The sequence below is a fragment of the Octopus sinensis genome, linkage group LG12 (assembly GCF_006345805.1).
Source record: "Octopus sinensis linkage group LG12, ASM634580v1, whole genome shotgun sequence".
Taxonomy (NCBI): Eukaryota; Metazoa; Mollusca; class Cephalopoda; order Octopoda; family Octopodidae; genus Octopus; species Octopus sinensis.
In genome coordinates this window covers 43336644-43350536 of record NC_043008.1, presented here as the reverse complement: position 1 = coordinate 43350536, position 13893 = coordinate 43336644, and the positions used below count along the sequence as shown (strand labels likewise).

Here is a 13893-nt window from a genome sequence, read left to right as displayed (position 1 = left end):
TGGGATGCCAAGACAAAGAGGCATAAATGCATCTACCACACTAAACCATACAAGACAAAAATACATATGTATGCGTATGTATTATGTGTGTGTGTATGCATGTGTAACAAATGTTTGTTTCAGTAGTTTCTGCCAATCAAAGTCACTCACAAGGCTTTCGTTTGATCAAGGCTCTGGAAGAAGAAACTTGCCTAAGAGCTGTTGCAGAGTGGGATTGAACCTAAGGAACATATGGTTACGAAGCAAAGTTCATAACCACACAGCCATGCCTACACCTAAATGCAGGTAAAACAGACAAAAAAACAAGTCTTGATTACAGATAATCCACATTACAGACACACAGACACACACACATAACAGCTTTAATAGTAATGTAAATTTGTGCTCAATGCTGTGATTCGCAGCCATGTATAGATATAAATACATCTACATGTAAGTATATCTACATATGTATATATATGTATATATGTATGAGTACATGTGCACACACACATTCACACACACACTCACACACACACACGTTAAGCAAAGTAAAATATAATCTCACTTTCACAATTTCATTTGGGGAAAAAAAGAATTATTTTTATTGTCAGATTAATGAATAAAAGAAAAAAAAATACTGAGTATATAATTGAAATATAATATTATATACATATATATACATAAATATGTATATACATATAATATATACATATCTATATATCTATCTATATATATATATATATATATATATATATATATATATATATGTATGTATACATACGCACACACACGCACATATATATACACATAATGTGACAAATAAAAATATATACACATACATATGCATACACAGTTGGCATTGATGAAACTGTCAGTGCCAATGACAAGCACTGGCTGTCACGTGTGTGTGTGTGTGTATTTGTGTAGTCAGTGTATGTGTGCATGTGTGTGTGGATATTTACACAGACCTACAAACACAAACAGAGAAGCCAGACGGATAAAGAGAGGAAAATGATTGATTTAATATCTTAATGCAGAAGAATATCAGATTTAATTGAAATACACAGAGAAAAAAAGACAGGTGTGTGTGTGAATAGATTCTTCTGTCTGTCAGAGAAAATCTAAGACTCTGGAACTTTTCAGTTCCTCTCCAAGATACAGACATGGGTAATACAGTACAAGACAACATCAGGCATATGGGATGGTCAAGGCTGGAATGGCCTTGTTTGGAATCTACTGGTTAAGGGTTGACCTAGGGCTAAACAACTGCAACACAGAACTCTCAATACAACTGAATGGCTGCTGCTGAACCTGTTAAATACATCTTCATTCACTGAGTGACTCCTTTTCCTATCCTTGGAGATGAATTCTTTCTGCTTTCCTCAGAGGGCTTTGGTTACCCAGGGCTATAACACCTGTGTAAGGCACAGTACAGTGGGACTGAACCCAAAACTGTGTCATTTAGAAACAACCGCTTTAACCACACACCCATAAACACGCATACAGATATACACACATATACATACATACACACATATATATCAATAATAATAAAAGGGTAAAATTAATAAATTAATAATTTTACCAAGTGGTTTGGTACGTTAAAATAACCTTTTTAGGTAAGATTATACAAATATTCTATAATTATAAATATAATTATAATCAGTGGTCAGCTAATTGCTTCGCCAAGCACCAAATTTAGAAATAGGAGCTAAATACCTTTTCTATTACCATAAAAGATCTCCCAGACAGTAATATTCATTATTCTTTTTCTTTTTGCCTACGTAAAAATGAGTGTTACTGTCTGGGAGATCTTTTATGGTAGTAGAAACGTCATTTTAACTCCTATTTCTAAATTTGGTGCAGGTGAAGCAATTAGCTGACCCCTGATTATAATTATATTTATAATTATAGAATATTTGTGTATACACACACACACACACATATATGTGTGTGTATGTATGTATACATCTTGCAATGGCCTTGTTGGTGCTGATGCCACCTAAAAAGGCACTGATCATGATGTCATATTAAAAGCACCCAGTATACTTTATGAAGTGGGTGGCATTAGGAATGGCACTGAGAAGGTGGCGAGCTGGCAGAAACGTTAGCACGCCAAGCAAAATGCTGAGCGGTATTTCGTCTGCCGCTACGCTCTGAGTTCAAATTCAGCTTAGGTCGACTTTGCCTTTCGTCCTTTTTGGGTCAATTAAATAAGTACCAGTTACGCACTGGGGTCGATATAATCGACTTAATCAGTTTGTCTGTCCTTGTTTGTCCTCTCTGTGTTTAGTCCCTTGTGGGTAGTAAAGAAATAGGAATGGCACTGAGCTGTAGAAAAAGCATGCCAAAACAGACAACAGTACCTGGTGTGGCTCCTGGCTTTGCCAGACAAACCATCCAACCCATGCCAGGATGGAAAATGGACATTAAATGATGATGATGATGATGATATATTTATAAGCACAATAACCACCATTTAAGGTCTATTTTCCAAGCTGGCATGGGTTGGAGGTTCAACAGGACCTGGCAATCTAGTGACTGCACTCCCAATGTCTGTTTTGATATGGTCTTTTCAGCTCAATGCCCTTCCAAATGACAACCACTGTACAGAGTGCTATATATATATATATATATGTATGTTAAACGATGATGATGATGATGATGATGTATGTATGCATGTTTGTTTCCCCTGTCTTAACATCGTATGCTAACGATAGATAAAGCACCATCCCAGAAATGGTGTTCTCTCCCCTGACACCTCACTACACGTATTGTTGTGGGTTCACAAGTGCCACCAATGGCACAATTTGATCTTCTGTACAATCAAAATCAAATCTTGTTAAACATAAAAATGCTACTAATAAACTGCTTGTCACATTTGCTGGAAATCTAGGAACATTCAAACAAAACCAGTAAACAAGGGTCCAATATGTGGTCGCTTGAGCTGCCAGAAATAACAGGAAAAATCACCCACAAATTACACCATACTGTCTTGAAAGGAGAAGACACAATGAGTAGTGTATTCCTAGATACACCATGCTCAAATAGCAGGGACAACAAAGCAGTCATGGCTGGTTAACCTTTGACTGTAGAGAACAACAACAAAGTAGAAAATTACTATTTTTAAATCTCACAACGAAAGATATTCAACAACAGTACTTTTGAGTAAAGATTGTTTGCCGACATAACATGGCAGTCCTGGTTTAGGATGAATGTTGCTGTAATTTAGCCTCAGGAGACATCGTCTCCAGCTGGCTATGTGACATGATCTGTGTCCTTGTTCGACCTTATACGACACGATTTGTGTCCTTGTTCTAAAATATAAGAACACAGATCATGTCGTATAGCCAGCTGGAGATGATGTCTCCTGGGGCTAAATTACAGCAACATTCGTCCTAAACCATGAGTGCCATGTTATGTTGGCAGTCTTTACTACAACAACAATAAAGCATCAAGAAAAAAAAATATTCAATGTAGATTAGAGACGAGTGTGTGTGTGTGTGTGTGTGTGAAACTCTACTTACCATGGATAGGATTCCAGGGCCGGTGTGTTTTAAGGTGAAGTTTTCATCAGCAAACACATTACCAAATATACTCATCACACCTGTACCATCACCCTAAAATCAGAGAAACAGAGAATACAAGGAGGCAGGTAAGAGAAGAGAGGCGGGGGATGATTTTGGGAAGAATTATAACCAGGATGATGAATTCTCCCACCAAAGACGACGGATTAGTGTTTGGCTTTGTCGCTAAGCGACCTACACAAATGATTTGTTTATAGCGATCAGGAGTGGCTGTGTGGTAAGTAGCTTGCTTACCAACCATATGGTTCTAAGTTCAATCCCACTGCATGGCACCTTGGGCAAGTGTCTTCTACTATAACCTCAGGCCATCCGATAGATGGAAACTGAAAGAAGCCCGTCATATATATATATGTATATATATATATATATATATATACCACACCACTACACCATACACCACACAACACCACATGACATCACACCATCATTCACACACTAGCACTGACCACTATCCTGCCCCACATCCACACATGCACACGTCAAGGTCACCAGCCCCTTTCCACATGCACATACATGCTCTCTTATACACACGCACATACACCTTTTTGGGATCACCACTACTTTATTATCTCCCCTTCTTCCTAGCTCTCCTGTGTGACCCCTCTGTCTGGCATTCGCCATGATAGATCGCTAGCCACTACACATTCTTTATCTTCTCTCCCTGTTTTTTCCTGTGTTCCTTTCTGTAGAAGAGCGTAGGCTCGAACCGTTAAAGACTTTTTCACTTCCCGAGCGTTATACTAATACATCTGTTTGTTGTCTACACCACCTGTCTTCATCTTTTTTGGGGTTTTTTTGTGAATTCCCCTATATATGTGTGTGTGTGTGTCAATGTGTCTGTGGTTGACCCCCCATCATCACTTGACAACTAATGTTACCATGTTCTTACATCCCTGTAACTTAGCAGTTCGGCTAAAGAGACTGATCGGATAAGTACAAGGCATAACAAAGAATACATCCTGGGGTTAATATTTTCGACTAACGCTGGTGCTCCAGCATGGCCACAGTCAAATGACTGAAACAAATAAAAGAATAAGGCAACGTGCTGGCAGAACTGTTAGCACACTCGGCAAAATGGTTAGTGACATTTCATCTGTCTTCGAGCTCTGAGCTCAAATTCCGGTAAGAAGAAAAAGTAAGTTTGGGAAGAGACATGGGCAAGAGAAATGAAAAAGTTACTGAAACTTACATTAACAAAATCTCCTCCTTGGACCATGAAATCTTTGATAACCCTGAAAGGAGACAAAATAAAATTATTTTATTTTCTTTTTTTTTCTTTTGTTTGAAATATAAGGTATCTCCTTTTCCTAACATACAAGTTCAGCCCCAACTGTGTAAAGTAATCGAAGGGATTATGTCACAGATTTTATCAGTTGTTTGCTGGTAAGTAAAAAAAAAAATGGCAGTGATATGACTGGTTTCTAGTTTTCTTAGATCTTCATCAGAAGTGTATATCATAGAGAGAGATCAGTAACTTATAGGCCAGTTATAATATCTAGAAGCTAGAACTCAGCTAAACTGGAGAGTCTAATTTGCATAACACATATGGAGAAATTAATTCATTCATTGACAGTGTTATAACACAATGGGTCTTCGTAGGGTGCTTTGTTTTGTTTTTGGTAATTTTCTCATATCCATACAAAATTATTTGCCTACATTTATCAGGTTTGATGAGAAGAACCCTTCAAGCCAACTAAAAATCACAGTTGTGACAGACACTGGCATCACGCAAATGGCACGTAAAAGCACCCATCACACTCTCAGAGTGGTTGGCGTTAGGAAGGGCATCCAACCGTAGAAACCACACCAAACCAGACTGGAGTCTGGTGCAGCTTGCCAGCCTTGGTCATACCATCCAGCCCATGCCAGCATGGACAATGAACATTAAATGATGATGATGATTTCACAGCAAGGTTAAAACTCTATGTTAATCTTTCTGTTGCCATATTTTTTTTGAAATACCCGGCCCTTGTTTCAATTACGAAAAAGGTAAATAAATAAAACGGATGGGGAAAGGTATGGAAAAAGACTACTCACCTGTGAAACGTTGAACCTTTGTAACCGACAGGGACTCCATCTTTTCTATATTCACCCGTACAGAATTGCCTGGAACATACAAAATACAGCATCAAAGACAGAAACTACATCAGTGATGCTCAGGTTATCAACTAGGGTCCAGAAAACCCTTGGGGCTTCCCCCATAAGATTCCACTGTTAGAATCGTACAGGGTGGGGCCAGAATTCATGACTCACTTATTAGTTTTGTTTGTTAACATGTTTATTTTATTGTTACTGTATTGCTTAAATTTATTATTTTATTTCTTAATATACGTATTAATAAATGTAGAGGCACAATGGCCCTGTGGGTAGGGCAGCGGACTTGCGGTCATAGGACCATAGTTTCAATTCTCAGACCGGGCATTGTGAGTGTTTATTGAACAAAAACACCTAAAGCTCCCCAAGCTCCACAGGGGGTGGTGGTGAACCCTGTTGTACTCTTTCACAACTTTCTTTCGCTCTTTCTTCCTGTTTCTGTTGTATTTCAAAGGAGCCAGCCTTGTCACACTCTGTGTCATGCTGAATCTCCCCGAGAACTACGTTAAGGTACACGTGTCTGTGGAGTGCTCAGCCACTTGCACGTTAATTTCACAAGCAGGCTGTTTCATTGATCGGATCAACTGGGACCCGTGTTGTTGCAGTAGGATTGGGAAGCAAGCTTCTTACCACATTGCCATGCCTGTGCCTATGTTCTTCAACTCGATGTACCAGACTCTCTTCCTCCCCACACCTTCGATGTATCTTATTTCTTTCTCACAACCACTTTGTCCAATCCTTCTGCACAAGGCTCACATCCCACTGTAGCTCCTTCTTTGCTAATCAATCCCCCCCCCCCGCTCGACTACTCATCTTCTATCAACCACATTAGTTACAATAACCTCCCAGTCCCACATTAAACTGAATGCTGGCTTCAACAAGTTCATTAAACCACCCCAACGATAACTTCACTTGAACATGTCTACCATGGATTACATAAAATAAAGTCCCCAAAATTGCTGAAATGACTAAAAAACAAAAACAGTTGAGAAGTTAACATCAGAAAATACATTCAGTTAGAAACAAACAAAATACATGGGAAAAGGAAAAGCAAAACCCCCAAAAAAATCCGAACCAAGTAAGTATGGAAGAACATAGGTGCAACAATAAAGAAATGTTTTATAAAACTAAAGAGTGGCTTTTACCTGAAATTCTCAGCTGTTCTGGGAACACCTTCAGCAAAGAGTTCAAATTTGATTCGTCCAACTTCCTGAAATAACAAATAAACTATGGCAGATTAGCCGAAAGTGTTGGTTCCATGTCTTCTGTATTTGCGTAAAGGAACAATGAGTTTGGTCGAAATGCTTCGAAAAGAGTAAACTCTGCTAAGGACACCCAAGGGCATCCAGTTTTGGATTAAGCAACTCACTCAAAGCACTGCAACCGAATCTAATGTAAATCAGAGATTTTGTTCAGACCACAGTAGGAAGAGAGAAAAGTAAAAATGGTTATTGAGATTGGCTATCTGGCCTCCATGCTGGTGGCACAAAAAAGACTCCAGCATCACCTTAATGGCACCTGTGCCGGTCGCATGTGTAAAAAGATTCAAGCGAGGTCGTTGCCTGTACCGCTTGACTGGCCCCGTGCCGGTGGCACGTAAAAGCACCCATTACACTCTCGGAGTGGTTGGCGTTAGGAAGGGCATCCAGCTGTAGAAACACTGCCAGATCAAGACTGGAGCCTGGTGCAGCCATCTGGTTCGCCAGTCCTCAGTCAAATTGTTCAACCCATGCCAGCATGGAAAACGGACGTTAAACGATGATGATGATGATGAGATTATTCTTGGAGGGGTTTGAATTCCAACAAGAACTTTTCAGGAAGCTGTTTTACAAGAACTGTACTGTGTATGTCTAAATCGGACAAACTGGGATTATAATACTTTTTACCTGATCCAGCGGAATTGGACATTATGTTTTATAAGAGATGTGGCAAGAAAAGCTTCCATGCGGTCGTTTTGTGTGCTAGAAACAACAGCCAATTAAAACTGTAGTGACAAGAGAAGTTGAAAAGTAATGAGTATTTGAAGATAGAGCCCTAAAGAGAGAATGCTTGTGGTTAGATCAGCTTTGATCAAAGGTGTGGTTGATCAGACCTAGCCTGGGGCTAAACAGCAACATGTCGTTGATTAACCCAAGGTCAGCTTGGTCGTGGAAAATCTATGATCAAAGATGTTCCAGGAGTGGCTGTGTGGTATGTAGCTTGCTTCCCAATGACATGGTTCCGGGTTCAGTCCCACTGCGTGGCACCTGGGGCAACTGTCTTCTACTATAGCCTTGGGCCAAACAAAGCCTTGTGAGTAGATTTGGCAGACGGAAACTGAAAGAAGCCCGTCGTATATATATGTTTGTGTGTCTGTGTTCGTCCCTCCAACATCGCTTGACAACCGCCGCTGGTGTGTTTGCGTCCCCGTAACTTAGCGGTTCGGCAAAAGAGACCGATAGAATAAGTACTAGGCTTACAAAGAATAAGTGCTGGGGTCGATTTGCTCGACTAAAGGCGGTGCTCCAGCATGGTCGCAGTCAAAATGACTAAAACATGTAAAAGAGTAAAGACCTATCACTACTCTGTCGAATGTGTCCTTCTTTCTGTATGACAGAATGTGGAGTGTGAATTAAGGAACACATAGCTCCTATTTCCAGCATATCGAGCGACCATGTTGAAGCTTCCTCCTGGATGTGCTAATAGTTTTCTGAGGGTTTATTAATGGGTTGTTACGATTATTGTGGAAGGGAAATATGAAAGACAGATAGAAGAAATTGAATGCGCGGTCATGTTTAAGGGAGACAATTCAGTCACTCAAGTAACAAATAACATACTGCACTTATGTCCCCTGAACGTAGAACCGACCGCAGTCAATAAAACATTAAACCCTTTATAGGGTCTAATAAACTGCTCTCTCATTAGATCCGATTATCATAGGGTCGCTCCACTAAATGACACCGTTTTGAAGTATATATCCATATATATATATATGTATATAAAGGTGTATGATTGTGTATAGAAGAATATATTATTCAAAGAAATTCCAACTCTGTTTTTTATGTTTTATTGATAATCTTATAATATTAATATAGGATATAAAATATATTAATACAGGATATAGAATAACGCTTCGACTGTCGAAGCGTTCCTGTCACAATCTAAACCTGATGAATGCTTAAATGCAAGAAAGCATACTTGTTCAATGAGAATAGACATTTAATATTTTATTTCCAATATTTCATTTATTCAATAAGACAATCAACACTTTATGTTCATTTGTTTCTTACTATATATTCTATATTAATATTATAAAGAATATAAATAAAACATAAAAAACAGACAGAGTTGGAATTCCTTTGAGTAAATATATATATATATCGTTGCTATAATGCGAAAGTATCGTAAGTCACAATTTCCTAAGCAAAACTGTTGTTCTACACTTTGACAATTTTTGATACCTTGGCATCTGAAACAGCTGGAGATACGATACTTTGACCAAAAGAATCGGTTATTGCAAGCAAAAATAAATATTGGAAAAAACCTATTTGGTCAAATTTGGACATACGATAGTTTAACATAATAGCATTGTGAAACTGTGATAATTATAACGGACATTTGACAAAGTTCAGGTCAGACCCACAATAGAATTTAGCTTTCAAAATTAATATGCTGCTGCTGCTGTTGCACACACTGGCATCTTAGACCACATCCACATAAGGGCCACCCCCACTGACTGATTGGCATAAAGTACCTCACAAAATATCTCCTTCACAACAGCTATTTCCAGCCTGCTGTTGTTCCAGCAACCATGTTTTCAGAACATCCTCCTCACCTGCTAATTGGGTCATCCAGGTAACAGGAACTACCGACTACATCTAAGGACACTTTGGGGGCAATTGAGAAAGTTTATCTCACCTGTGTTGTTAGAGTTTATTGCTCCTGTGCACCTGCCATTTACAAAGTCTACTTTTTCTGTTAATCTTCCTGGAATACAACTGTTCCTTTTCTATGTGTATAGTTTGCATTGCATACACTTTACATCTTTCAGAATTTCTGCCCCCTTCTTCTTCAAAGCTATTTCCTTGATGGAAGCAGACACTTGCCTGTTTTCCTATTTAGAGATCCTTTCATTCCAGGCTTCGCTTCCACACCTCAAGTTTCTTTCTTAAAATTCTGCTGCAGATTCAGTTATAATAATGAGGTCATCAGCATAAAAGAGTTCCCAGGAGTAACGAGTCTTAAACTCGTCTGTCATGGCCTACAAAACTATGACGAATAGGAGGGGATTGATAACTGAGCCCCGGAGAACTCCTATCTGAACACTTAGATTCATCACTATGTTCACTGTTATCCTTCACCTGACAACATCTCTGTACATGGCTTTATGGCTTCCACAAGCAATTCTTTGATATTAATTCCTTAGAGATGCCCCAGATTACAGAGCAAGGGACCCTGTCAAAAGCATTCTACACACAGCCGAAAGCTAAATACAGTGGCTTCCTTTTAGCTAAGCACTTCTCCCCCAGTTTTGTTCTTTCCACTCACACATTACATTTATCATCTGCCCCCACCAGACCACCATATTATCTCTCCTCCCCACTCCTGCAACCTGCCCAACCACACATCATCACTCTATCTATCCATCTCTATCTCTCATCTTCCCTTTGTCAACTGCATCCTCATTACACTATCCTGCTGCTCCCCCCCTCATCTCCATCCCTCTCCCTGCCCCAACTTAAGCCCCCACCAAGAGGTGGAAAGATGGATGAGTCAGGGGGACTAAATGGTGGGGAGTAAAGGTGGTGTGATGGTTTAGCTGATTAAGTTTAAAAGCCTGGTACCTATTCTGTCAGATACTTTTGGCCATGCCATGGGGATGGAAGCAAACTAATGCCACTTGCTGAACATAAAGACCCACCCACATTATATATATATATTTCGTTTTTGTATTTGGTTTACAAGATTATTTGTGTGAATTCGTGTATTGTCTGGGGAAAGTCATTTTCTTTCAGTGCCTTGTTACTTAACACACTCACAGGTTCGATTTCTACTCATTTACATATTCATTTTTTACTAAAATGCAATGAAAATTTTAGAAAAAATAAATAAGTAAATGAACGGAAATTGAACCAGTGAGTGTGTTAATTAATAAGGCCCTAAAAGAGAATGACCCTCCCCAGATACAATAATATATATCTGTGTGTGTGGTTCAAAACTGTATAAACTACAAAAGACAGAGATGGGGTGGGGGAGAACAATAAACATGGTGTATTAGTTTGATATTCAGGAAAAAAAAGGAAATCTTGAATGCTTTGAGCCCGAGGCTCAAAACACTCAAGGCTCTTCCAAACTAATAGAACCTTGTTTGTTGTTCTCCCCACCCCATCTTTTTCTTTTGTACATTTTCGAACCCCATATAATATAGGCTCATGTGGTCACCCCAATTTGATCCTATTTAACTGAACTTCCTCCTCTCTTCAACCTTTGTCTCCTCTACTTCACCACCACTCCACCTGGATCAACATCGGAATTTTATACCTCTCGGACGCTACCTTCATGGATCTTACTGTACAATGTGATTGACTAATATATGTAGTTTCCATCTGACAAATTTTATTCACAACTCATTGGTTTGGTCAGGATTATAGAAAAACTTGGACCATGATGTCCTACACTGTGAGCAAGGGTTTTCTATAGTCCTAGCCTGAAACAGAAAGGATTTACTACAGATCTGAACTCAAAACCACAAGCTTACATGAGCAAACTTTTTAAATACATAGCCATCATCACCTACATTCACTCATATATTTTATGTCCATTTTTCTACGTTAGCATGGGTTAGACAAGTATAGTATTGAGACACTGTTTTTACAACCAGATGCCCTTCCTGTTGTCAAGTGAGAGATCTCTTAATCTAAACCAGGGTCACCAAACTTGTTTCACAATAGGCCAGATAACAGAGAGAATGATGATTGCAGGCCGAACAACCGTTTTCTTCAATACAATACAGTGAATACAGAAAAAATAAAGACAACCAGCATATTTATTTACCAAAAAGTTATCAAAGAAGGCGACGTTAGCAATAATTTATCCGAATCTCACAAACTAAGCAGCAAAAAAGGTTGGTGAGATTTGTGAAACTGGTGTTTAGCTTTTAAGATATCATCAATATTTGCTCTGGAATTGCTGCATCCAACCCCGAGAATTGCTTTCAAATGTTCCTCAGTCAACCCCGTTCGATGGGCTGACTTCAGATTCTTCATTTTTTTAAATGCTGACTCACAGACACAAGATGTTCCAAACACTGATGCCATACCAGAGGCAAATGAACTCTCATTGCAGGTACTCACAAGAAATACAGTGTGACAGCATTCTGGATGAACTGACTTCACAGGCCATAGTCTGGTGACCCCTGGTCTAAACATATTCAAAGGCACAGAGTATGAAGCTGGTTTATAGATTTATTTGGTAATCAATGTTTTTTAAGGTATAAATTACAGGTATAAAAACTGGTTTCAGGATTTATCGAGTTTCGGGCAATCAGCAACTGCTTGAAAAGCATAAAAATGTGAAGTTATAAAATGCAATCGAAATAATAATAATAATAATAATCTTTTCTACTCTAGGCACAAACCCGAAATTTTGGGGAAGGGGGCCAACCAATTACATCAACCCCAGCACGCAACTGGTACTTAATTTATCAACCTCCCAAAATATGAAAATAGAAATCAGAGTATAATAATAATCTTTTCTACTCTAGGCACAAGGCCCGAAATTTTTTTTGGGGGGGGAATCGATCACATTGACCCCAGTACATAACTAGTACTTAATTTATCGACCCCGAAAACATGAAAATAGAACTCAGAGCATAACAATAATAATAATAATGCCCTAGTGAAACTATCAGCATGTCTTATTTTTATGAATTGCATTGCTTTGACTTATAAAAAAATTACTATCACAAACACCCACATATACGTAAGTAGAGACAATTACGCGGATAAAGAAATGAAATATAACAGCTGGGTTTCATACACGACTTCTATATTTGTGTTTCCATGTAAACAGGAAGAAAACAAAGATTTTCAGACGATGAATATTTAAGAATTAATAAATAAGATGTTTATATTAATAGATCGAAGTTACAGAGAGGACAAACGACAGAGAAACTTAAAGTGAAGGAAGTCCAAGAGCCGTGTCAAGGATCTCGGAGACCCAGCAGGATGTTGGTACATGTAGTTTACCAAAAATATAAGGCAGCGTGTTGGCAGAATCGTTAGCACGCCGGACGAAATGCTTAGCAGTATTTCGTCTGCCGGAGTTCAAATTACGCCGAGGTCGACTTTGCCTTTGATTCTTTCGGGATGGATAAATTAAGGGTTGATGTAATCGATTTAATCTCTTTGTCTGTCCTTGTTTGTCCCCTCTGTGTTTAGCCCCTTGTAGGTAGTAAAGAAACAGATACATGTTGTTCACCAAAAATATGCATAAACACACACACACACACGTATATATATATAGAATTGCAGTTCACAACAAAATCCTTTAAAGTTACACTACACAATAACTCAGACCATGCGTCAGTTGTTGACTGCCATGACACTGCATCCTTTAAGGCCCTCATGCTTTCCGAAATCCGCCGAAACTACACCTGATTATATATACACTTTAGATGAGTTGTAGTGCACCTGAGCACTGTACACAATTATTGTTATTATTATTATAAAACTGCCTCATGTATTACTTTTGTCCATTTTCTCTTCATTCATTCGACCGGTTTCTGAAACGCTTCGCCGGTAATCTACGATGAAGATATACATATAAATAACTTGCTAAATACGATAGGCAGACGACCCAGGGGACGAGAAATAGTGGATTGGTTTAGTTTTTCCCTACTCACCGTGGTTCCTATTGTGATGTCGAAGAAGACAACCGGGTTCGCGGGGTTGGAAGCCGTCATTTTTAAATATTTGAATTAAACCGACAAGGGAGATCACTCTTGTTGACTTAGGAAATTTTGACAGAAGAGCGTAACACGAACAATACCGTTGTGAGGAGAGTTAGACTGTTCTAATGTTTCTAATGTATCCATGGGTAACACACACACACACACACACACACACACACACGCGCGCGCGCGCGCGCATACACACCGGTTCAATTTCCACTCATTTATTATTTATCTTTTTTTTCTTCCAAAAATAAAAATAGGGGTACGAGTCGATCCTTACTTTGTGTTTTTGTGTTT

General features: G+C 38.9%; 1 protein-coding gene across 1 annotated transcript in view; it reads right to left on the bottom strand.

Annotated features, from left to right (window-relative positions):
* The window catches only part of LOC115217896 (peptidyl-prolyl cis-trans isomerase H), a 16403-nt gene extending 2745 nt beyond the window's left edge, over positions 1-13658 (bottom strand). The window contains exons 1-5 of the mRNA XM_029787614.2: positions 13546-13658; positions 6809-6873; positions 5607-5675; positions 4759-4801; positions 3510-3602 (exon numbers count right to left, since the gene is read on the bottom strand). Of these exons, the coding sequence (XP_029643474.2) occupies positions 3510-3602; positions 4759-4801; positions 5607-5675; positions 6809-6873; positions 13546-13605 (330 nt within the window). The 5' untranslated portion in view covers positions 13606-13658. The remainder of the gene's footprint in view (positions 1-3509; positions 3603-4758; positions 4802-5606; positions 5676-6808; positions 6874-13545) is intronic.
* Between the last annotated feature and the right edge of the window lie 235 nt (positions 13659-13893).